Source organism: Chenopodium quinoa, unplaced genomic scaffold, assembly GCF_001683475.1.
Source record: "Chenopodium quinoa cultivar QQ74 unplaced genomic scaffold, ASM168347v1, whole genome shotgun sequence".
NCBI lineage: Eukaryota > Viridiplantae > Streptophyta > Magnoliopsida > Caryophyllales > Amaranthaceae > Chenopodium > Chenopodium quinoa.
This window is the reverse complement of record NW_018742418.1, coordinates 3710260-3736459: the sequence shown is the minus strand read 5'-3', so window position 1 is coordinate 3736459 and position 26200 is coordinate 3710260. Positions and strand designations below refer to the sequence as shown.

The 26200-nt window shown below is 36.1% G+C and overlaps 1 protein-coding gene and 2 long non-coding RNA genes across 21 annotated transcripts; all 3 read right to left on the bottom strand.

The window, feature by feature from the left end:
- Nucleotides 1-412: 412 nt before the first annotated feature.
- On the bottom strand, nucleotides 413-3829 carry LOC110709741 (sm-like protein LSM8). 4 transcript variants are annotated; one of them, XM_021887979.1, is made up of 7 exons: nucleotides 3684-3829; nucleotides 3142-3397; nucleotides 2459-3029; nucleotides 2220-2260; nucleotides 2046-2120; nucleotides 1061-1113; nucleotides 413-952 (listed from the first exon to the last, which is right to left on the bottom strand). In XM_021887979.1, the coding sequence occupies exons 3-7, from the start codon at nucleotides 2493-2495 to the stop codon at nucleotides 862-864; spliced, it is 297 nt and encodes a 98-aa protein (XP_021743671.1). In that variant the 5' UTR covers nucleotides 2496-3029; nucleotides 3142-3397; nucleotides 3684-3829; the 3' UTR covers nucleotides 413-861. The 4 variants fall into 4 exon arrangements, with proteins under 4 accessions (XP_021743671.1, XP_021743680.1, XP_021743663.1 ...); XM_021887988.1 differs by having other exon boundaries at nucleotides 2459-2543; XM_021887971.1 differs by having other exon boundaries at nucleotides 2459-3397.
- A 5293-nt stretch (nucleotides 3830-9122) lies between these two features.
- On the bottom strand, nucleotides 9123-11712 carry LOC110709734. Its single transcript, XR_002509030.1, has 2 exons — nucleotides 11291-11712; nucleotides 9123-9452 (listed from the first exon to the last, which is right to left on the bottom strand). It is a non-coding gene; the product is annotated as an uncharacterized LOC110709734 (long non-coding RNA).
- Nucleotides 11713-12625: 913 nt separating this feature from the next.
- LOC110709685 lies at nucleotides 12626-26182 on the bottom strand. 16 transcript variants are annotated; one of them, XR_002509010.1, is made up of 11 exons: nucleotides 25483-26182; nucleotides 25311-25397; nucleotides 23684-23745; nucleotides 22804-22886; nucleotides 22683-22735; nucleotides 21736-22590; nucleotides 18271-21634; nucleotides 17786-17917; nucleotides 17348-17401; nucleotides 16914-17039; nucleotides 12626-16471 (listed from the first exon to the last, which is right to left on the bottom strand). It is a non-coding gene; the product is annotated as an uncharacterized LOC110709685 (long non-coding RNA). The 16 variants fall into 16 exon arrangements; XR_002509022.1 differs by having other exon boundaries at nucleotides 12626-13572; nucleotides 13668-16471; nucleotides 16914-17917; XR_002509012.1 differs by having other exon boundaries at nucleotides 12626-13557; nucleotides 13668-16471; nucleotides 16914-17917.
- Between the last annotated feature and the right edge of the window lie 18 nt (nucleotides 26183-26200).

Genomic DNA, 26200 nt, shown 5'->3' with positions numbered 1-26200 from the left:
TGCTAGCTTTTGTTTTTATTGCTCTGTACTAAATAGCCAAAAAAAAAAAAAAAAAAAAAAAATTATTTACCAAATTGATGTGAACCCATTCTTTATTTTATTTATTTTATTTTATTTTATTTTATTTTTTTTTGAGGAAAAGCTCCAACGGAGCCTCAACATTCTTTTTTACTAGTGTATAATTTTTTTTACCAATATAATTAAACGGACAATAGAAATACCAAGTATGTCTTTATTGTCTATATGTTAAAATATACAGCTTGACTTTTTTTTTTTTACAAATTGAACAAAATTACTCAGTAATTTGTAAAAATTAAGATAATTTTAAAAAATACTTGAAGAAAAAACTAATAATTTATAAAAGGATGTGCTTCAATGGTGCCAATATCTACAGGAGCTTCTCAATGCCTGATGTTAAAAATCGGAAGTGTTTAATTCACTGAACCTGGAAAATAGCACAGAGAGACGATCTAAAGCATAAGAGGTCTCATTGTTCAGGCTGGAAAACAAGAACAAGCTCAACTTCATTCTGAATCAGCTAGCGTTCAGTAATCAAATCCAAACAACTCCTACCGTCTTACATGGGAAAAAATCTACTTGGGTACAAAGATGATATATCATCAAACTTCTACTCAGAGAACTTTGGACTTGTTCTGAACGAAAAATTAATGACGAAAAAAGAAATTAAACCCTGATTCATATCAAAGTTCAGTCTTCCAGAATGCTCCTCTTTCTGCACTGAGCTCATATGCTATACCAATTTTTTACCACTCCTGAAACAGGTTTTTAAATTCTCCATCACAAGTTCTGTGAATTAATCGATATTTTCCATGCAGCCTACAGAAACATGCAATCTGCTGATCAGTGAATGACAGGCTTCAGAGGATGGCCCCTCACTTGTGATAGCTCAATATGAGCATCTAAGTCTTCATCCAGCTCACCAATAATGCTTCTGTGAATGCAAATAGTAACATCTAACTCTCTAGCATACCAATTCATGGGGGCAAAACAGAGAAGCCAAGTGCTAATGATTAACCAACTTTAAGAAAAGATATCATACATGTTGTCACCCCTGATGATGTACAAACCCAATACAATTTGTTGGACTCCTTCCTGCAACCCAGCAAATGACACATGGTTATTTGAGAATACACTTTCAAACAGTGCATGGATGACGGATTAATGTAAACAGCAATTATAGGAGATGTTAATGACAGAACATCAGCTTCATTCCTGAAAGAGGGGCAGAGGGGGGAGGGGTTCAACTCGCACCCCATGTATGGATCCAAAGATTCCAAACCACAAGACTGATTTTAGTTAATAGAGAAAAATGATCTATTAGACTCAAAATTCTAAACAAGCACCTACTGTATATTAGATAGTAGCAGACACAGTGAACAGAGTAGATAAAAGTTTACGAAGCTTGAAACAACGGAGTTGTGTAACTCAAGCAATAACTCCGTATAAGGCTACAGAGATACATAAGATGATCCTCCAATAACTTTTCTGCACTCCACATGCAATATTTTAAGCACTGGACATAATCAACACGACAAAATATCTTATTTTTACGATTTACATTTCCAAAGAGAACACTGTACAAAGAAATTTTATACTTAAAAGTATACATAAACATGGTAAAAATAGATACTGAATGCTTCATATCTCATTAAACTCAATAATGAAATCCTATCTTTCTACATTGTTCCTCATTACTGCTTCATGAGATCCAGTGATTAAGTAGGCTTAGTATCACTAAGAATATAACTGATATACTATGCTTTCAACCTTCAAGGCTTCACCTCAAATCAGTTAAGGAACACAAATTCCACCTAGAAAACCTTTCCCCTGAAACTATGAGTTGATCAAAATAATAATTACAGAGTTTACATTATTTTGCACCATTCCAATTGTCAAAAGATAAAATTATCAAGTAGGTCTGTTTTGACTTGAGACATAGAAAAACTTCATGATGACTTTAAAAATAAATAAATTAATTAAAGAAGGGGAAAGAGAGAGAGACACCGAAGAGATTTAAATCAAACCTTGGTAGAAAAAACCCTCTCATGCGATTCATCAAGAATAATATTTGTTGCCTGGTCAAAACCTTTTAGGATTCCCTGAATCATAATGTATCACAATAATAAGATAAAGATGCTTAGTATTAAAGGCCAACTTAACAGAAACACAGCTACTATTTGGAGTATGTGCAAGCTCACCACTATGTTGCGTCCATCATTGGTAATGACTGAGATCATTTCTGCAGGGCAGAGGGAAAGAAAGGTTGTTAACATACAAAGGCCATAGTAACTTAAGTAGCTTTCAGAAAACAATGTTGCAGAAGAAATGGCTTCAATAAATTATAGCCCTGCCTTCTTTCAAAAGCACACTTCCTCAAATGCAAGCTTGTCAACTGAAACTACAATGTAAAGCATACACACAAATTTAGATCACTTACGATCTACAAGAGGCTCGAGTCCAGGTCCAGCAGACATTGTGCAAACTCTCACAGACAACAATTAGATAGGATTTCCAATGATCACCTAGAAAAGAAGCATCATTCATGCATGAAAAAATAATTAGACATGTGAATAAATGCATTTTATCTATCATTTATTATTCTTGCTTTCCATTAGTTCCCTTTATTTCAATAATTTGGAAGGTGGAAAGACGGACAAAAATTCAGGACAGTTAAACATTTTGGCCCAGGCATCTAGAAGAGATACCCCAACTCACATAAACTCAAACGGCTTAGCAAATATCAAAAAATTTGGAAATTTTGACCATAAAATTTCCGTTGGGAAAGACTCGCAGTATGGGTAAAGAAGTCCCTGTATTTCCTTGTATTTCCAAAATCTACAAAGACAACCATGTACTGAATACACGTGCAGTCCACGCAAAGACAGTACGATAACACACATCATACTTTCGAATTACACTGCAATCTTTTGGAATTGCACTGCAATTGTAGATTAATAGAATCATCCCCTTATTGCAAAAGACTCTCAATTTATAAGGAGTTATCTCTACTGCAAGGACGAAAAAAAAATTGAGTCATCCGGTGAAGACAAGTAAGCATATTAGTAAACAAAACATCTAAATACTATAGAAGTATAATGGACCCTTAAAAGATAGAACTACCATGTTTGTTAAAAGGATAGCTAGCTTGAAACCATCAGTGAATCACGGTTAAGTTGTTTTGACAATGTCCACCAACCACTCAGCAGAATTGAAACAGCCAAATATAGTTCACTTCTTTACTCCATTAATACGTACTCAGAACCCATAGCAGCCAAATCCGCCCCGACCCGGGGCAAGAAGGGCAGCCGCCTAGGCCCGAGGAGAAAAGGTCCATTTCATAGTTCCGTCTTAACATTAAAGGGTTATAAAGAAAATCCTGCAACACATTAACAATTAATATTGACTTAAGTATTAAATTAGGCTCGAATAATAGCATCAAACTCTTCTTGCAGAAGAATATCAACGTTACATGCACGTAGAAAAATTCTAGCAACGAAATTGCTCGTTATAATCTTTCATAACTTCAATAATTATACAACCAATAGTTCGATAGTCCATCTTAGAAGAACCCTAAGTTGAGTAAACTGAAAATCAAATTAACGATAGTGTGAAGCTAAACCCTAGATTGTGAAATTGATACTCGATGATCAAAAATAATTTACCTCAGGCGCCGCTTCAATGGAGGAGAGAAAGCTCAGTCGCCGCTTTAATGGAGAATTCAGAGCACGCTTCAACGGAGGAGAGAGAAATATGGGTGCAGCGTATAAGGGAAAAACTCACGGGGCGTGCTTGGCAGGAGGGACAATAAGGTGAAACTAATAGATGGGATAAAGGTAAAAATAGTGTATTTTATTGTTTGGGAATGAGTTGGATTAAATTGGAATAACCAATAAAAATACAAAATTATCCTTACTATTCTTTCTTTACTCTCTTATTTTTTCTCTTTCATTAAGAGTAGAAATATCTTTTACCCATTAAACTTAATCCCCATCCCTTATACCCCCTAGTTATTAATTTAGAGGGATAATACCCTTTTTTATCCCCCTCCTAATCCTCACCCCTCTAAACAAACAAAAGACTTGTTAAATCCTTCCTTTTTTTTTATCCTATCCCTCTAAACAAACACCCTGTCAAAGGTTGACAAACTGAACATAAGAGGAAGATTAATGACACGCATATTTTCAACCGTCCGATCTATATAATACGGTATAACAATGGTCACAATTCATTTTTTTAAAAGTTTTGTCATTAATAGAATTCAAAGTTTAATCTAATGGGAAAAATTATACTAGTACTTTCTAACCTGGGAGGTTCAATCCTTACTAAAATACTTTGAAAGAGGGGAACCTTCATTTTCCCTCCTCATTTTTAAAGTGTATGGCTAGCAAATACTAGATCAATAAAAACTTGAGGGTTGAGGTTTGATCAAAATCATTCTCCTTATCTTAAAAAAAATAGAATTCAGAGAAAATACAAATTAATCTATTTTATCAAAGAAATTTGTCAATTTAAAGGGTATTTTTGACTTTTTCTTCAATTAGTTTGGGATATTTGGGTAACAGCGCAATGATGACTTGTTCAACTTGTCAATTGAGCATGTCCAATGTGGGTAATGACGTTTGACAATACTTTATCTATTATTAAGAATGTCAGTGGGGCGGGTCAAGTAGGAGATGGGTTTTGGTTTGGCGGGTGGTGGGGCGAGGATGGAGATAAAACCATACCTGCCATGGGTGATGGGGCAAGGATGGATTTTAGCTTGTACCCGCCCCATCCCCACTACGTCCCACCCACCTCGCTTCGTACCCGCCCCATCCCCACTACGCCCCACCCACCTCGCTTCGTATCCGCCCCATCCCCACAGGCCACATCTCTCTCTCTCTCTCTCTCTCTCTCTCTCTCTATATATATATATATATATATATACACACACACTTTTAAGCGGGTCTTGGGTAGGAATTAGGTGGGGGTGGATATCCAAGTGGGGGGTTGGGCAAGGATGTTTTTGGAATTGTATCCATCAGAGGAATGAGATGAGTTTTGGACCCGCCGCGGGGACGGGGATGGGGATGGAAAGCCAACATCCGCCCCACCTCGCCTCGCCTCTTGACATCCCTAGCTATTATTATAAACATTGGTTAACCCCCAAACCTAGGATTCAAGCAGAATAAAGCCTGCAACCATGACATCTATTATGCATATGTAATACTCTACACAATCATTAGGTGGGGGTATAGAGGAGGTAAGGGTTAGCCATTCGCAATTCCTTATCAATAGCAAACTCATATCCGTAATTACTCCCAAATCACATATTTTATAAAGGGTTTATTTCTCCAATTACCATAACACTATAGATGAATCTTCTAGGTCTGTTTAGCTTAGATTTTATGGAGGACATGGTCACTCCACCCCTTTTAGGATATACTATGCCCTTAATTTCACCCTTTGTTCATAGGATTTTCATTTACTTTGATAATGGCGATTTTGTTGGTGGAAGGTGGGTGGAGATTTGGTGGAGAGAGAAAGAGAGATCAGAGGTGGAGGTAAAGAACGTGAGGACGTCAGCAGGGGTGACGAGACGAATGCGGGAGTAGATAGGGGTGGAGTTGGGGAGGTCTTCGTTGAGGTTCATGTTTGTTCGGGTGAAGTTGGTGGTTTTTTATGGCTGTCATTCATGAATGAAGGAAGCAAGCTTTGAGGAGTGAGAGAGGATGAAAAAGGTAAAAAGTGAGGAGTTAATAGAGTTAGGAAACGATACCATTAGCTTTTTACCCTTCATTTTGACTCAGCATTTGATACAGATAACAAATTAGCTTGCATTAGTTCCTCATTGTTACCAAATAACCACTTGATTGACATTGGTATGAGCGGATAGGCTCCATTTGACGAGAAAATTATTTCAACAAATGTTTTACATTTTAAATTCTTGAATTTGACACATTGGTTAAGCTAAAATAGTTAACTTATCAGTTGATTCGATTAAACACATGTAACATGTTGGTATCCATTATATTTTTTTTTTGAAAGAAGTCCCAAAGGACAATATATTTCATTAATGAAAGTCATACGACATCTACAATTGACAATTAAAGATAATAAAAACATATTAACAAAATCAAACGAGAATTAACCGGGGAAGGGCTAAGAAACCAAATACATAGATATAACAATTCGACACATTCTCGATTCGTTATCTCATATTATACAACTTTTTAAGAGGATCCGTCGCCGTTTCACAATTTTGTGAGACGAAAAATTCTTGTACTGATTTTGTAATCTGAATCGGGCAATAATCAATTGTAGCCCCACGCAACTGGACCATATTAAGCGCAAATAAAATCTTGTCTTTCGAAGGAGATCGAAAAACGTTGTCTTTCAAATGAGATCGAAAATCTTGTGTTTCGAAGGAGATAAACCCTTTATTTCGAGGGAGACATTATTATAACCTAAGAAACGTAAAAAAAAAATAAAAAAAAATAAAAAAAAAAACCTTAAAAGAAACAAAGGTCGGGGCTTTTCACCGATAAAATCTAATAATAGCCCCTTCAATGCTTCAAAATTAATAATTGAGGCTAGAGTTTAGGAGAGAGAAGAGAGAGAGAGGAGGCTAGGGTTTTTAAGGAAGTAGTGAAAACCAATGGTACCATTACATTGTTACATGTTAATAAAACATACTGCATAACATGACATTGTTCATACAAGTATGAAAAAAATCCAATATTACCCGTTCTTTTCGCCTTGAATCCAAGATACTCATTGTTTGCCCAAAATTACGAAAATATAGAGTTGCTATTTTATTTACTTTAAAAATACGGTAAGATACGGGGGTGTCTCTCACCCTATCATAGGAATTGGGGGGTGGGGATGGAGGGACTAACCATCCTCCATTTCCTATGTTCTCCTATATTTTCATTTGTTAGAGGTTGTGTTGCAAGTACATTATATTAGAAACAAATGAATTACATACATGAGTTTTGGAATAAATGATTTTAGGGTTTTAAAAAGTGTACAATGTTTGAACTGCATACTTTAAAAAATCATTTTTTAACAATTATAAGTGCATCTCATAACAATTAACATGGTTTTCTTTGGGGTGAATAGTAAGTTTACTTTGTCTAAAAGCAATGTAAAATGTTAGAGCACTCTTACTCATGAGTATTTTTTTGCCCATGAGGAGAATTTTATGGAAAAAAAGGAATTTTGGCTTCCCACCCATGAGCATTAAAAAAAATGCCCATGAGGAAATTCTCAAATGCCCATAGCAATGGAAAAAATTACTTGCTACAGTAGCGTGAGCCATGGAACTAAATCAGCAAAAAAAAAAAAAAAAAAAAAAAGTGTTGTATATATTAAAAAATAATGTGATGATGGTAATGTTAGGAGAGAGAAAAAAATAGGAGAGAGAGTGGTGTGGGGTTTTTTTTAGCCCATGAGTGTAAGAAGTTGTAAAAAAAAATGTCCATGAAAACAAGTTGAAAAGAGGAGTGAGAAAATAAGTAGAGAGAGAATTACATTTTTTTTTATTTGATCATGCGTGAGAGTGGTCTTTAGATGATGATTTATTTTTATGTTGATGGTTCATATATTTGAGCTAGATATTTATTTTTAACGTAAAACTTAAATTTTATAATTGTAAAAAAAGGGAAATCTCTTAGTAACATTCAACTTTTTATTTTTCTCATTGCTGAATTGTAAAAAACTCAATTATCTTTGGTGACATTAATTGATTACCATTGATAATAACTATTTTAATTAAAATCATTAACCATAGTTAGTTTTTCATTTCTTTTAATAATAAAATTATTTAAGAAATACCTTTTTTTTAAAAATAACCCAATCCCCTCACCACCAGCCAGCCAGCGAGCCACCCACCACCGATTAGCCCCCCTCTTGCCCTCTCCCCGCCAAAAATCTTGTCCCCCACCCCAATTCGACCCCTCCTCCCATCCCCCACCCTAAAACACCGCCCCCCAAACCCTAAACCCCTCACTTTGAAACCCCCACCTGAAATCCTAAAGGGGTTTTGGGTTTGGGGGCGGCGTAATGGGATGGGGAAGGGGAGGTGGGGTCGAATTAGGGGTGGGGGGGGCAAGAGAGGGGCTGTTTTGGTGGGGGGAAAGGGGGTGGGTGTCGTGGGAAAAGGGGAGGGGGTGTCGTGTTGGGGGAAAGAGAGTGGGCGTGGGGTCGACCGATGGGGGAGAAGGCTAGATGCCGGCACAGGGAGGGGATGAGCTCGGGTGGGGAGGGTTTTTTTAAAAAAAAATCATATTTATTATTTACCTTTTTGTTTAATAGTTAAAAATAAAATAAAATATCCAACCATAGTTAAAGATTCATTTAAAAATCATCATTAATGTTATGTTTAACTTAAAATCAATAATACAAGGTTACCAAAGATAATAGATTTTTTTACAATTTACCCAAAAAAAAAAAAAAAAACCTAAAACGTCTAAAAGTTAAACTTGTTTGGCATCGTTTTTTGTTTTCAGTTTTCCTTTTTTTGAAAATAAAAAACCAAAAACAAGAAAAAAGTGTTACTCCTTTTTTCTGTTGTCAGTTTTCAACATTATTATGATTTTAATAACTTTGATTAATTTTTTTATTCATTATATAACATGTATCATATGATTTTGAAAAACAAAAAACCAAAAAACAGAAACCACAACGATACCAAACGAATCCTAATTTGATACTTCATAATATTTAATAAGTTCTCCTCTTCAAACTTTATGCCCAAAACATAAAGTTAAATGAGAGACAAATAACCATTTTTAGTACATGGCTCATGTCGACACAGGCACGCATGAGCCTTGTACTTTACCTTAGTATTCATATTAATTGTGCCCTAACCCAACAATGAAAATTATGCAATCTCATATCTCGAATATTATATTCCCTGGAAATCCGGAGTCAATTAGGAGTCGATAAATCCAGTTATAACAAAAACCGTTTTGGATAAAGGAAATGGGAGGGGGTCGGTTTTAGTTCCAATTCCCAATTATTGGGAAAAAAAAACTACTTGTATACCCAATTAATCAGATTGAGATTACTGTATTTACTCATGCCCTAGAAGCTATAGACAATGCGAAATGAGAACCATATGAGAACCTTACAAATACACGCAGGATATTTATTACCTCCAACTTTTGTTTGATACATGGAGACAATACATGAGCATTTAAACTATCGAGCTATAATTGGCTAGGATCAATAGCGAGACAAAAACTTGTAACAGAATAGATTGTGTTGATGATTAAACAGTGAAAGTCAAGAAAAACTGAATGATGATTTGCAAGGATTACAGCTAGTTTGACAACTTGTCCAGTGTTTGAAGGAAGTCAATTACACGAGTTTGAAACCCAACAGCAACGAAGGCCTAAATGCAGCTGCCAGCTTCTCCTTCCAGAACAATCGCATTATCTCATAGACCCCTATCAAAAAATTCCAGCAAATTTTTTTAATAAGACTTTCCATGTACTGAGTATCAATCACTAAGATTAAGCAGAGAAAATGATCTAGCCATACTCATGCTACGCACATGCACCTTGTTCCCTTCCAAAAGAACTTAAAGCTAGATCTTAATGCACAGCTGTGATCCAAATTTCTTGACATCATAAATTAAAGCGCCCAGGTTGCCACTTTCGTTCACTTATTAAGCAATTACACAAATTAAGCACAGCCCCACCTTAAAAAGATTAATTGTGACCGGTGAAAGCCACATATTGCCATTGCCTCCATATATCAAGTCATACATTCAGAAAATTATCCTCTGATGCTACCAAACACTCAAGGGGGCACCATAACAGCCCATGTGCTAAACACACATCAAGCTTTAAGGGCATCATCTGCCTGAAAGATGATGTGGTTGCGGTGTAGGTCATACTGTCATAGGCTATCTATTTGACATCGCAGGATACAATTCAGTACAACATGCAATTTTCAGAAAGTCACAATTCCAGTTGGAGCTCCGTGCTAGTTTTCAGACAGACATCAATAATATATCATTGGATGGCAGCAGAATTTCCCAGGAAACATCTTGCTTTGCAGAGCTTGCACATGATATCGAGAACTATTAGGACAAATTTGCATCTCTAAATGGTGACGCTAACGTCTCTAAGGTTATATTCGCAGCATTTCTGCAAGAAAAAGTGAGAAGGGATCTACCAGTCTACCTAAAATGGCTATATATAGAATGTGACGTGTTAATGACCACTTGACCAGTACAATAAGCACACACACTAGCTTCTGTGGTCAGAAATTGCTTTTCAAAATTTCAGGCTGCAGCTATATTGGTATTTTCTCATACGAATATCCTTGATTCATCCATAATGACCACCTAGTTATCTAGAAAAGTGGTTCTTTTATGAGGTAGAATGACCAATTGACCATAGTGAGTCTTCCAGTTCTAGTTCATTGATTGAGAAAGCCAACATATATTTCAACCGAGATAGAGATATGTTGAAAAAAAACAGAGTCTAATGAGACATAAACAAGCAGATTGACAGCATGTCAACACTTGGTAAGCAATAGCATAACAAATATATATTGATCACTTGATTACTCATAAAGGACCTTCTTCACAGAATATAATCCCAATTAATACAATACCCTTGCACCACTTTAGTCAATATTTAGCCAGCATATCACCTCAGTTCTTCCATCACTTACCCAAGAATTAATCGTACCATTAAAACGCTCAGATTTTCAAACCTAATAACATAAACTTCATTACTTTAAGTACCAATCCAAATACCCAATCAACTAAGCAATTCACCATTAACAAATAAGTTCTGATAATTCAGAAGCAAACTTTGCTAGCAGTTAGGTAACTGCTACCTAACTGCTAGCAAAATAGTGTTCGATCAGACAGGCAGTCACCTTAATTCTCCCAATATCCACTTCACAAGTGCATCAACATCCTAAACAATCACATAATACCCTCATACCAACCAACTCCAACAAAAATTCAATTCTAAACTTATAAAATTCACCCTAAATCATAACTAGTGTAAACTCAACCTACAACATTTCCCCACAACACATACTAGTAGCATTTCAGCCATTTCCGATACCTCGAATCAAATCCCATCTACATCATTCCCCTGGATGTCTCCTTATACACCAAAACAACACCACAACATATAACATTTCAGTCATTTCCCAACGCGACTCTCATATATACACAATTAAAATTAAATAACATTTCCACAACATGAATTCATACCCAATAAATTGAAATCCTTTAAAAAAAAATTGGAATTGTTCTGACCTGACTTTCTTGATGAGGATGGATTTGAGCTTACGAGCAAGGTCCTGGGATTGGAGTCGACGATGAAGAGCTTTGCGGGCTAAAACGCGCTTCTCAGAATTCTTGATGTGGTGAGTTTGTTCATTCTTAATCATTCGTTCGATCCCACTTGAAGTCATTTTTCTCTGCATGAAGGAAAGCGCTTGCTCCAGGTTACCGTTTCGAACCCTAACTCGGATCCCCCGCCATTGTTGGAGAGATGAGCTCGCTGAGTTGATTGCTGAACTCGGGCGCTTCAGCAGGCTCGCCAGGTGACTCATATTTTCTGGGGTTTTGTTTAGGGGTTTTCGTCGCCGGTGATAGTGAAGTTAGAATGTAAATGAGAAAATTTGAAGAGATGGGTGAATAAGAGCCCAGCCCAATGGGAATGGTCTTTTAGACTCTTTTAAGTCTTTTTTCCCCTAAAACTAAATACTGTAAAGTCGTCAGAGATGAGATGGTTATGTCTATAATGCCATTCACATATTTTCGCGTAGAATTTCATAAAATCACATTACCTTACCTATAGGCTATAATAATAATCGATTTAAATCCTCCTTAAGAAAATAAACTAATTGTAATTTTCACGTTAATATTAACTTTGAATAACCCATCCAACCTTGTTTATCCCCATGCCGTCACAAAATATGGACATCCTCTAATTTTGCATCAGTTTTAACTAGTATTAGCTTCTAGTTACATATGCATGATAAGAATAGTTTCACGTTAGGTGAGCAATCACCTCCTTACATTATAATTTCGACTAAAATTAGATTACATATTCCCCAAACTAGATAAAACAAAAAGTACCCCGAAATTGACCATATTCAACCACGACTTAGACTGATTCATATCCCAACCTAATCAAACAATTACTTACCCATTTGACCCGAACCCAAACTTGAAACTTCTTAATTGAATCTCCTGAACAATCCGTTAATCACCTCTATTGAGTACTGACATTAGACATCATTCTATTCAACTTATATTGTTTGAAACTTTGAACTTACTGAGTAACTAAATTTTCTCTTGATCTCATATTCTCATGTTAATTCACACTAGTTGTTGGAGCGCCCGCATGCCCCCCCAATGTTGTTAAATGAAACGGGAAGAGTGTAATCGCAATTAATGATAAGGTAGAGAGCTGATATGTGAAAGCTACGAATTTAACATAACTAATGTTGTGTGTTAGGTTAGTTGTAGCATTCTGTGAAGTGCATTGTATTGTTTTGACATCAACTTTGAAGAATATCACTATAGATCTGGGTTCATTATTGTTTCCATGCTGGTATTCATTAGCTAATTAGGACGCAAGTGTAATAGCAACGGCAATAGGCATACATTAATAATAAAGTTTCATACAGAATGCTTACATAAACTGCTAAGCATAGGCAATAAACTACTTGGGTGTTTTCTAGGAACATATACTACTGTTTATGTTCCTTTAAAACCCCTCAAAATATTTAGCTTAAGTCTGATATGTAGGTGTTTCAAGACTACACAGACTAACATGCGTATCTAAAGACCTTTCCAAAAGAAACTACACTGCTGGATTAACCATATTTTACACACAGCAGCTGCAGAAATTAACCGTTGCTAGGGGGATACACTGCAATTGAATCAACTGGTGCTAGTGTTGCAGGTAGTTCTATGTACGATAAGTGAAATGCACCATTAGGGACTGAGCTTCAAAAGGTTAAGCCTGATTAGCAAGGCCAAAAGGTGAGCTTCAGTAGCTCAAGGCTGATTAGGAGAAGCAGAAGTTAAGCTTCCCTTGGAAGCTTCTTTCTTTGCAGGAGTGCCTAAAAAAGGATTTGTAGCAGTGGTCGGAGCTTCAGTGACTGAAGTTGGGCTTTCCTTGCATGGTTCTTTCTGTGTAGGAGTGCCTATAACAGACTTTGTAACAATGGCAGGAGCTTCAGTGACAGAAGTCGAGCTTCCTTTGCATGTCTCTTTTTTTGCTGGAGTGGCTACACCAGGTTTGGTAGCAGTTGCTGGAGCTTCAATGACAGAATCAAATTGATTTGGAGATGCTGATAAAGAGAGTGCTTCGCTTGCTGTATAATTTGGCTCAGAAAAGAGAGAAGTTCTTGGTCTTTTCTTAGTAGGACCTGGTGAATCAGCTGCCTCAGAAGGTCCTTCTTCTTCAGCATAGAACATAGCAAACTCTTTGTTTTGTGAATATTTGCTTTCTTCAGAGGCTTCTACAAGATCCTTAAGTTCTTCTTCCATTGCCTGTTTCAAGGATCCTGGCATGTTTGCACCTTCAGATTCACGTCCCAGTTCGAGTAAAATTTAAAATAATAGTTGTATTACATCTAACAATAATCATGTACAAGGAAATTAGCTAATTACTGACCTTGGCACAAACCTTACCCCTATATGCTGCTTTGCATGGAACACAGCTCATTCTCCTCATCAAACAAGGGGTGATCATGACTGCTAGTGAGGTTATCATTACTACATCCTTCCTGCCAAGGTTATCAATTCAACAATCAACAACTTGTGAGCTTGTTCTTTAGATACATCACAAGTTGTTGATTGTTGAATTAAAGCTTTGATACATTAATAATGCATACATACGCATTTTAAAATATTTAGAAATTTTTAGGGTTATCAATACTATTATTTTATATTAGTATTCTTGCATTTATTAATGACAAATTAGCTGGCATCTATGAGATATGTTGCTGTTTGTTATTTGTTTGATATGGGCCTTTGTATGTGTTCTCAAAAACACATGAGCTCTAAATTTTTTGATCTTAATATATATTCATTTCAGACCTTGGCACAGATTAAACAATCTTTTGTTTTTCCTCACTTCTGTTTTCAACCTGCACAAAATCAACTACCAATTCCCTAACAGCACCATTATCTTTTTAAGTGAAATTTTCTAGCATAACCCGTTCTTTACATTTATTGCAATCAAGTAACCTGTAGTTGTATTAGCTTATTTCCAAATATTTGGAAATCAAAGTTGCCTCTCTCCCTCTCTGAAAAAAGACAGGCAACATTGTTATCCAACAAAATTTAAAACTTTTCTCCAAAACAAAAAGAAACTGGGACAGCCGACAGGACTATCTTCATATTAATCGGGGTGTTTTGTTTTATCTTTAAGAGATCAGAGTTTAGGCAAAAGTTGAGCAACAGATTTGATGAATTTAAAATTTCAAATCATAACCAAAACTGAACAGTTGAGTTCAGAAACAACATATCATACAAATTTAAAAAACTTGTCAAAACCTCACTTAAAATCTGTCAAACCACCCAAAAAGTACGAAAAGCAAATCCTGCATCGAGAGTCAAACTTTAAACCGAGAACTTCGATTACTTAACATACCCCATTGACAAGTATACAGGTTGTACCCTACTGGGAAGAAGCAGATTTTTAAAGAAATGGCAAAGTTCATAAGTGCCATTCAGATAATGGAACAAAGGAGTTTTAGCCCTATCTTATCCAATCTTTGCAACCAAGTTAATCTAAAGTGATGTATGATCTAATCCATGCATACAATCTAATAATATAAATTTAGATACCTAATTGGCATAATACACTATGCAATGATTGATCTAGTCAAGGGTAATTTCTAAGTAAGCATCTGAAATTATAAATCTGTTTTTAAAAAAAATTCTAGGTAGAAGATTAAACCCATTATATAATGGCAATGTTAGATTACTCAAATCTAAATGTTGTAATCAAGTTAATAAAAAGTGATAAGCTGAGTGTACACCCTATGTTTTGAAGCGGCTAATTAGAGTCAATTAAATTATCTTCATTATTTTAATAACTTATATGTATTTTGTAGATGGCAAGCTGAGGTGGAAAGCAAAGGAAGTCAAGATTAGTTTCTTTTGTGGTCATAGAGAAAACTTTCACAAACTTATTGCTTGTTCAGTTTGCGATTTCTTATCACTGCATATGTCCTTTTTTAGATTAGTTTCTGTTGTGGAGTCTAATTAGTCAGTCACATGTGGTTACTATAAAATCAAAACAAAAACTTGAACAAAACCCTTCCACAAATAAATTGGCCAGATAATATATGAATTGATTATATTGAGATTATTATAAGGGAAGCTGATAGCTAAACTGGCAAACCTGTTCCAGCCATCTTAATTTCCTTAGAGCTAGAGCCACAAAGATTGTGAAATTTAGCACCATATATATCCAGGGCTTGTTCCTGTAGAAATGAATATATATTGTGCAAGTTAGTGATCAATGATTTAATGTAGAGCAAGCTAATCATTTAAAGGCTAGCATCTATTACATTGTCAGTGAATTCTGAAGTAACGAAAAACGCAGTCCTATGTTTTTTAGTGTTCATGAACCTATAGCCATGATTAAGCATAATTAGATCTGTTTTTGGCATATTTTCTTATTTTAGCAAGTAATGTGGGTGAAAACGGCATCAACAATGGCTGTTATAAGTCTTCAAGAGATTATTATGTTATAGGATATTTACATGTGTGTGGTTAGGAGTCCTGCTTTGTTCTGGTTGAAAGATTAGACTTTGTATTTTCTGCAATTTCTGTTTTATTCACATAGCATGAACTGCGGAAAAAAATGGAGCTGTAAATTACTATGGTAATAAATTAAGACTCCTAAACAGGCAATTCTTATAATCTAGAATGTTCTAACCACATTGACATCTAATAAATTCTAACCAAATACTTAATAGATCATCTCTTATCATCCTATATGATGTCTTAAGTTCATTTCCATTTGTCAGGAATATCCGAATATAGCAAAGAGCCTGATACATTAACCCGTTTATATTTTAAAATCATCAGTAGTTCAGAACACAAAAGTAAAAAATCAAGTCTTACCACCAGAGGTAACTGGAAAGAACAGTGCATATTCTCTCATGCAACTTTAAAGTCTGCTTTAAGAATTTTACCTAGAAGAGTTGCCAAGTTATCCTAGTGAGCAACTGAGCTATGGCAGATGTTTTTACCAAAATCTGAAGTTGGATTGATATCCAAACGAGCATCTACCCTAGTCATATCCCCATATGGCCTACTGAACTTCTCGTGTTGAAAAGTGTAGCAAAATGAGCCAAACAAATCAGCAAAGACAGAAGTCTTGTTAGAGCTTGAAGGAGTGCTATTCATCAGCTCCTGATGCATGGTTTGATATCTTCTATTCGCCATGAAGCCAAGTGCCACCTGATATAAGGAAACAAGTAAATGATACATATCAACACATCTTCTGAGGGATAAATGATAGAAGAGTATGACTTGATTATTGTGATCTGAATCAGATCAGTGCAGGTTTCTATATCATGTCCAGCAAATATAGCTGCTTCATTAAAAGTGATACCCACACGGCCCTATCGAATTTGCTTCCATTTAAGTATCCAGGGGTATTAAGAGAGAGAAATAGAAAAGGAATTGGTACATGTAAATGTTGATACAAAGACTATCAGATTGTATACGGTGGCAGTTTAGCTTTATTTATAATAAATTGGATGCAGGACCACGATCTGCTACCCAGGTCTGTGGATATAGGCCAAATAAGCTTTGATAAATGTGGAGCAAATGAGCAAGTGATCAACTATACTTCAAATGAGAAAGAATAAATAACAAAATGATAAAAAAGATATGCTACCTCTTTGGCTATTTGTTGCAGAATTGGCATGATCTCAGAGAATATTGATATAATAGTAAGCAAGCCAGTATTCTGCTAGCTTTCAGTCCATGCCAATTTTCCATTATCTTTGCATTATCAAGTTCACTTGTATAAGACAAGAAAAGGTATCCACTTTGTTAATAGAAGAAACTGATAACAAACTGATGAGTCAGCACAGCCAAATAGGCAAATTGCAAGAATATCATAAAATTGTGTTGAGAAAATTAACATTTTGGAACAAATAAAAAACTGACAACAGGTAATGAAATACAGAACCATCCCAAAAAAAAAAAGCTGGACTTTAGAAAAATCATTAAAGCGAATTTAGGTTTAAGAACATGTTAGAGAGTAGAGTAACTGTACAAATGAAAATCAAACAATCAATCAATTAATAAATGAAATCAAAATCACACCTTAAAAATATGAACTCTGCTCTCTAAAAAACACCTAATCCCAGCTTCTTTACGCTGCAATTGCAAGAATACAACAGGTAGACAACAACAAGCTAGATCAAAAGAATAACAAGTTTAGGTTTAACAAATTTGATATGCTAATCTTCAAAGCAAAAATAAAAACATATATACAATCAGAGATAAGAGCTAACAGCAACGGAAATAGGCATATATTAATAATTGAGCATTATACATAGAAGCTTAGATAAACTGCTAAGCACAGTTAATGTTGTACTTGGGTGTTTTCTAGGAACATATACTACTATCTAGATCCTTTAAAACCCCTCAAAATATTATGGTTTAGTTTTATAGTTAAAGGTTCTTAAACAACACAAACTAATGTAAGTGATGTAAGACCTCTCTAAAAGAAATTGCACAACTGATTTAACAAAAGCTTACATAAAGTAGGCGCAGTCTTTAACCGTTGCTGAGAAGATACATTGCAATTGAATCACCGGTGCTAGTGTTGCAGCGAGTTCTATGTACGAAAGTGGAATGCACCATTAGAGAGTGACCTTCAAAAGTTCATGCCTGATTATGAGAATGCACCATACCATAGTTTAAGGGAGTGGTAAAATGCTATAGTACAATTCATATTCATTATAACAATAAATATTGACAGTCATAAGGTTTTTTTTTTTATTTTTTATTTTTATACCATACCATAGTTTAAGGGAGTGGCTAAAATCAATGGTACAATTCATATAATTTTAAAGTTTCATAGCCACTGATTTAGATTTGCTTTTCCAAAGTAGTTTTTGCCAAAAGCATAAGATAACAACTCATACATTTAGATTTAAATATAGATTTTAATGACTAAGATAAACTCATGATAAATCTGAGCTTGCTAATAAGGTAAATTACTTAAATCCAAAAACACGTACCATTGGCAGACTTCGGCAGCTACAGATTACTGGATCCTTGAATTATACGAGCTAGTCGTAAGACATCATACGAACAATGTTCTTAGTATAATTTTCTGCATACTGCGCTGGTGGCTGCGAAGTGTAGACAGCTATTTTGCTAGCTTTCTTCGTTCTAGAGAGAGCAACGTACAACTGCCCATGAGAAAAGCATGGCCGAGGAAGAAACACAGACACCTGATTAAGGGTCTGCCCTTGTGACTTGTTTATGGTCATTGCAAAACTGAGTTTTATTGGGAACTGGTTTCTTTCAAACTGGAAAGGATACTTTGATGAAGCAGAAGATCTTAGGCGAATTCTATGTATGAACACATGTTTTCCAGCATACCGACCAACAGCTATAACACATTCAATAACATTTGGTCGAAATCTCTTACATATGAGTCGCGTACCATTACAATATTACATAAACCAGAAGAAGGAAGTATATTGCGCAGCAAAATCACAGGACAATTTTCCTTTAATACCAGTTCATGGGGGCTCATTCCCCCAGGGCACAGCTTTAGAAATTCTGTTGGGTACACAGTGCACATGTCATCAAGAATGTTATCAAAGCTTTTGTAAACAACAGGAACACCAGGGAAATCTTCAATCATTGCTGAATTTATAAGATCAACATCATCATTCATTGGTGTAAGAATAGCTCGTTTGGTAAAGATATCACTTCCAAACATTCCTAAACTCAATTCTGGATATGTGGCCTTTGTTATTTCATTGATAGGATTTGTATCCGTCACAAGAGGTTTAACAATTTCCACTGGCAATTGAACATACTCATTTTCTGACTGCTGTAGTTCTCCATTTCCCAAAGACAGCAAAAATGCAGAATACTGAGGATCATCTAGAGCTCGTATATTTTCAGTGAGTTTAAATATCTTAAGCTTAGGCCACAAGTAAGAAGTAACAACGCTAGCTTGAACAGCCGCCCGTTGCGTCTTGTGCGGGACAATTGGTAAAACTTGTTGAAAATCTCCCCCAAACACTACAAGTTTGCCGCCAAACAAAGCCTTATTTTCACATAAATCTTGCAGCAATATATCTAAAGATTTAAGGTTCTCTTTATGTGCCATTGAAGCTTCATCTCAGATTATCAAAGCTGTTTCTTTTAGAAGTGCTGCAAGGCTGCCTTGTTTAGGAACAGCACATGCCAAAGAAGCATCAGAATCGATTGGAATCTTAAACCTAGAATGTGCTGTGTGACCAAAAGGAATATTTGCAGCAGCTATTCCAGATGTAGCTGTGGGCAATACAATCTTGTTCATGAGCCTAATTTCAGCATACAGCGAAATGTACAGGAAGGTTTTCCCTGTACCTCCAGGACCATCAATGAAAAAGGCACCTGGTTGGTTATCTGTGACATATTGCATGATGCAAGTAAAAGCAGCTTTCTGAGCTGGATTCAAGTGTTGTTTGCAATCTATACATTCTTGAGGAATGGGTGCATCCAGAGCATCAATAATGTCTTTGGTTCGTCGTAGCTCTGAGTCAGATTCCTCTTCTATCTCGTCAATTCCAAAGTCTTTTAGATATCTGCCCATTGCTTCAAGATCTTTTTCAATAGATCTAACAGTTAGCTGTCGAACTTTAGACAAATCACCTGGAAATTGATGGCTGAAATCATCAGATAGAAATGGATAATACTTGGTCCATAAAGACACAGGGTCACTTGGCTGACAAAAAATTAGTAGGGTTGCGAAGAGGCGCCTTAAAGCAGCTGGCATCTGCACTTCACAAGCTTCATGCAAACACAAATTTGCAAGATCTTTGGCCTCCAGTAATCCTAGTTTTAGAGCAGCTTCCTGAAAGTAGAGCAGACAGATCCATTGACAGTTCTGAGATGTTCAAATGATGCTGGACTCCGAACATGCAGCAGCAATGATCGCAAGTAAAATCGCTCTCCTTCTGCTGGAAAGACAAAAGCTAAACGACCCACTTGAAATTTGTTACTGGCTCTCTTAATCCACTGTTTATTCGATGCATCCCATCTATAGTGTTCACAAAACTCAGCATATAGATACCCTAATCCTCCAGGAATGGCAGCATTCATAGCAAAGAATTCAGTGAGCTGTGTACATGAACGTCTGGAATTTGCAACAACAGCATTTAGACGTTCAGCTGGATGTAGGTGCACAGTTTGCTGATTTGGCAAGTGCACCTGCAGCAAGAGAACTGGAGGGTACATCTCAAACAAATCGAATGTGAAAATTCTCCATGCAGCTTCACAAGGTGAAACCCATCTCCCTGACTGAAATTGCTGGATCTCATCAATAACTTCACCATTTGTAGGAACAACATTATAAGAAATTTTGTCGTGCCCCTTGTACACATATTTGTACAGATATTTAACAGCTTTTATTGTAGAGCATACCTCGACATTTAGATGACAATCAAACAGAACAGAGAGATATGGATTATAGGAATCACCCAACGATTATCAAGCTGAGCCCCTCTTACTGTGACCTTTTCGCCATTGTCTCTTCTACGATATGTTGGAAATCCATCATCATTAGTTGTTGTCTGACTTGAAATTTTTTTAGGGAAAGCATACTTACAGGTTGCCTTTTTATGCTTTTTACGCATACAAGAACATTGAGGATTCAAATATCCACAAGGACCATGCATCATATGCTTAAGGACAATTTTCCGTAAGACTGGATCACTTGTAGATGGAATCTCTGCACATACGAACTTGTCATAATTCTCTGGACACTTCAGCTTTGATGCACCCTTTAAAATAATCAAGAAATGACCATGAGGAAGACCTCGTTTCTGAAATTCAATAACGTAGATCATTGCGGCAACCTCACCAAAGACTTCAGTCTCCATAATTTCTCTTTTCAGAGCTAATAGTTTTGCTCGGAACACCCTTGCCACAAGATCTGGCCGGTCTTGCGCTAACTCACCAAGGGCTAGCTCAGCTTTAATCTCCGGCCAATTTGCATTACATGTAATTGTGACAAACACATCTGGCTTTCCATATCTCTGAACCAAGGCCATGGCATTCAAATAACGCCTTTTCATATCTCGGGGTCCACCTATAAAAGTTGGTGGCAAATAACCCTTTGACCGACATTATATGCTAATGCCTCACCCCCCTGCAAAGAATCTAATATACCTTGGTAAAGGTCTGATCTTATAGTTGCCTGGTTATTACGAAAATAGTCTAATCTAGTGTTTTCCATCTTTACATACATGTCTACGATATATTACTGCAAGAGTCTACCAGCTCGCAGCAACATGTTCCCAGCCCGCATCTGCAATAAAAAAGCATAATAGTCTCTAGAAGAAATGTATCTATCGGCTTTTGTACGCTTTCCAGATGCTCCTGAAATAGATACACATGAAAATCTCATTAGACAGGAACTCAGTGTATAGAGCATCTTAATGCGAAACTTCATAAATAAACCATACTCATTCAACACTTACGCGACGCCTCTGCATCCAAGAGATCTTCAGCATTATGAACAGAACAAGACAGCACAGGATCTACTTGTGTGGCCAATTGTTGACGATCGCCCCAAGATTTTTTTTTTTTTAACCCAGGATACTGTAGGGGATCATAGCACCCATAATGGTGATAGATACGATGAGAGACATTAGATTTGCCTGAAACCATAACATGAGGGCTAGCGCTATGGCTTGATGATGCGCTTTCAGGCCAAAAATCAGCCACTTCATCAGTTGTTGGAGCATTGTATACACGTTGATCAGGCACCGCATTTTGATTCAGGCTAATCTGAGTTTCTTCTGTTACTTCAACTTCCCTCAAAGAGCGAAAGAAATGAGCATAAGGGTTATGCTCCGATATGCGCATCAAAATAGCGATGATATCTTCTCGAATTTCTGGAAAGCTCCCAACCTTGTTTTCAGCTTCATGTTTTCCATCATAAAAGTATAGTTGCAAATACTTTGGCTGATCATCTCCTGGAAGAAGAACTGCGACAAAATGATACAGCTTCCCATGTAACTTGAACACATATACTCCTTTGTATTTGCTAGCATCAAAATTCCCACCCAACGAACTAAATGTGAATGAGTTATTGTATAAGCGAGCATATTTTCTGAAATGCACTGCATCTTCTTCTTGCGATGTAAACAACTGTGCAAGTTCTGGTGGGTATTCATTCACAGCAATTTCGATATCTCCATCTCCACAACAAAAATGTTTTGTTTATGATGCTAATTTCTTTGCGAAACAATGGTGGCAGTAGTGAGGAGCTGGTAGTTTCAGAGATTCTGCTGGCAAAGGTAAATCAATAGTGGCAGCAGGGAGCTTTATGGCTACAATGCATAATAATAAAGAGGCTTAAGGTAAAGGTATCTGCGTAAAGGTACATGCACAATAAATACAAGGGAAAGCTAAATAAAATTACTCTGATCTATGCGTTTCGTTTTACGCGTTCTGGTCCGAAAATTTCCTAAATCACTGCAGTCCAATTAAGGTATCAGGTCACTGTAGTATAGAGCATTTAAGCGATACAGAATTTACTATACCTGACTAAAATGGCGTACAGGTTGTTCTCCAAACGCACCACTCCTCCTGCCTATTCGTGTTCTAGAATTGCGAGGCATTTGAGCTTAACAAATTCAGATAACAAAATCAGTTACACAGTGTGAATTTGACTACCTCTGTCTTGATTTTAAAAATACATAAGGTAAAGACAGCTTTGAATCACATTTATACAGGCAACAAAGTCATTGTTATGAAGAAATGAGAAATTTATTCATTGGTCATGCTTAACCAGCTGCACACAGCTTCAATGAAACAAAATCAATTTATAAAATAGTGCATATTCAGAGCATACAAAGGTCTAACAATTTTTATATTAAAAAATAGGAACCCCAGGACTATCCACGGTTATTAATTTCTAAAAGTTGGAAGAGTGAATAACCAAGCCACGGTTGGAAAGGAATTGAAATCAATTTCGATTCACAAGCCATAACCTGTAACTTAAAAGAGTCACATCGGAAAATCGTACAACCATGGCTCACCAAAACTAAAGGTAAACAACAACCAACACAAACAAAGAGAAACAAAATCCCATAAAGAAAACCAGCACAGCTTAATCTCCATACATCCAAATATATCACCCAAATACAATTCTGTCCTAACATGGACTAAGCTATGCAATCAAACCATACCTCAACCATAAAGAATTCATCAATAAACCAAAAAAGATAAGACATAAATAATCTGACGCCAACACACTAACCAGATAAAACAAAATCATAACCACATAAAGAATCAATGTCTCATACAAGCAACAGTAGACAGCAAAGAGAACAAACAACCACAAAATCTATAGAGGATCAGCACATAGCAAAAAAATAATAAGCCTTTCCAAAACTCCGTACAGGAAGCAAGAATAAGCACCTGAAGCAACCTCAGCGAAACAGCAAGAGCACAGCGAGGGCCAAAAGCACAAGCAAACCAACCTGAGCAAAAACAAAACGCACAATGAGCACAGCAACCAAAATACTACTAACAAAACCCGACAGGCCCAACAGCTTGTAGGGAAAACATCAAAGCAATAAAGACACTACTAACAAAATCTGACAGGCCCAACAGCTTGTAAAAAAACACATCAAATAATATAATAAAAGCACAACAAAGAACACTCTATTAAAACAACAAAAACTAACTCTGTCAACAACAACTTTTATAGTTTGGTTGCATACAACACATTCTTATCCTCTCTTGAACACAGAGACATATCACTGAAAACATTAAATCCCAAAACGCAATGAGCAACACTTAAAAATGATGATCCCAAAGCTCTAAACCAATCTAGAATGCTCAATGAACCCCCCCCCCCTCTTTTTTTCCCAAGAATGGTGTCCTGTGGACAGCAAAATTCAAAACCAACATTCTAAATAACAACATTCACAATTTTTACACACAACAGCACATCTTCAATTTTTTTTTTATTTTTTTTTTCACACACAAGCACATGTTTCCGGGATCTTCAGCACAATGACATATAGTAACCAAGGTAACTCGCACAATGCAACCAACAACATTTAGAAAACCAGATCCAATTTTGAAAACCCTACAAGAGAGCAATCTATTGTAAGAAAACTGAAATCACATCTTGCTATGTGTAAATAACCTTTAAAACCACATATCAAACCCAAATCAGCAAATCAGGTAAACATCTTAGATGGTGCTCAAATCTAAGCAAGCTGGATAATTAGTCCAGGCAAATTTTGAGTTGAAATCACACTAAACACAGATCAAAGCACAACAAATAATTGAAGCAAAACATCAACATAGTACTCTTAACCCAAGTGAATAAATAATATAGGCCAATTTCGTAACTGATAAAAGTATTCTTTAAGTCCAATATTATTAGGTAAAGTCCAATATTTAAAACCATTAATTAACATGACAAAGATGAATGCAGCTCTAGAAGCTGATTACCTGGACCAAATTGTTGAGAATAAAAGGCAGCCACCAAACCAAAAATCCCTAATCCTCCATATATATATAGCAAAGGTAACACACCTCACCAAAGGTTAAAACCTCCACCAGAAAAAACAAAAAGCAAAGGTCTAGAACCAAATTACAATTTTCAATCCACCAAAAATCCGGAATACAAAGGCAATAAGGCCAAAAAAATTGGGCAAAAACCAAAGGTACAAAGCTAAAACCCAATGGACAAAACCGGCAACAAATAGCAAAATTAAAAACTCAACAAAAGTACACACACAGTACAACACAACCTCAACTTAAATCAGCTACAAGTACCATATCTACTAAGGACAAAAATCACCCCACTCACTTTAAAACCAGCAATACCCACCACCCTCCCCACTCCCCACAAAAGCAGATCAAGAAAACTAACAATAATCGTTATAATAACTCCACCAACTATAAATAAATTAAATAGCATTAGAAAATTTCGTAAAGAAAAATAATCAAATCTAATCAAGGCAGTGCTATGCATTTCAATCAAAATGGACTAATTAAAACACAAAAAACAACAAATAAATAAATTTACCCCATAAGCTCCGCCAGCTAAAGCAGCCACCATCAACAATTAACAAAAATACCCAGAAGCCACTACCGAGAAAAGTCGCCATTGTAACTGTAAAATCAGACCAAAAAAGCAACCTCCGTTAACTCCACAACACCCAAAATAATTAAAGTTCAAAGTTCTGCAGAAAGTATACCCGAAGCAGAAGAAAGCCGTAAATTCGATTAAGAACGAACAACTGAAGTTCTACCAAAGAAAGGTTGAATCAAGCGAAGTATTATGAAATTGAAGTAGTAGTAGAAATGGAGTTGCAAGAAAGCAGTGAAGTGAATGACGAAGAATAGCGCAAAAGCTTGAGTAACAATGGCGGTTAAGGTTGAAGTTGTTGAGAACAAGCTACCTTTGATGAAGACCACAAAGTAGATGATGAACAAATTCATATGTGCTGATTCTCAAAGAAGAAAGGACACATGTTTGCTTCACAGACAATCAGAAAGCCAGCTAAGCCACCCTAAAGTTCACTCATCAAATTAATTGGGCCAAGGGCAAACAAGTAATTTCATGCATTGAGGGCATAACGGGGAATACACTATTACTAAGCTACAATAGAAATTCTCATATTTTAGTAAAGGGGTGTTTGGTTGAATTTTTTGGAATGAATCCATTTCATGATTTTATTTGTTTGATTGGGCTATTTAAGTATGAAATCTCATACTTGGGGATTCTAACTCCACCTCATTCCATTGGAATCTCATACAGTCATACCCACCTCTCCTGTAAGGATTCATAATCCATACTACCACTTAAGTATGAGAATCTATTCTATAGTTAAAACTAAACAAGTTTAGATTGGTATGAGATATAAAATCCATATCATCCAATTATGAAAATTCATACCAATCCATTCCAACTCA

Bases quoted from the DNA above. Each gene is read 5' to 3' on its own strand.
- LOC110709741 (XM_021887971.1), bottom strand. From the start codon at position 2,495: ATGTCTGCTGGACCTGGACTCGAGCCTCTTGTAGATC. The intron at 2,261-2,458 runs GTAAGTGATCTA...TCTGCCCTGCAG, and splicing joins ACTCGAGCCTCTTGTAGATC to AAATGATCTCAGTCATTACC. The intron at 953-1,060 runs GTATGATATCTT...TTGCATTCACAG, and splicing joins ATCATCAGGGGTGACAACAT to AAGCATTATTGGTGAGCTGG.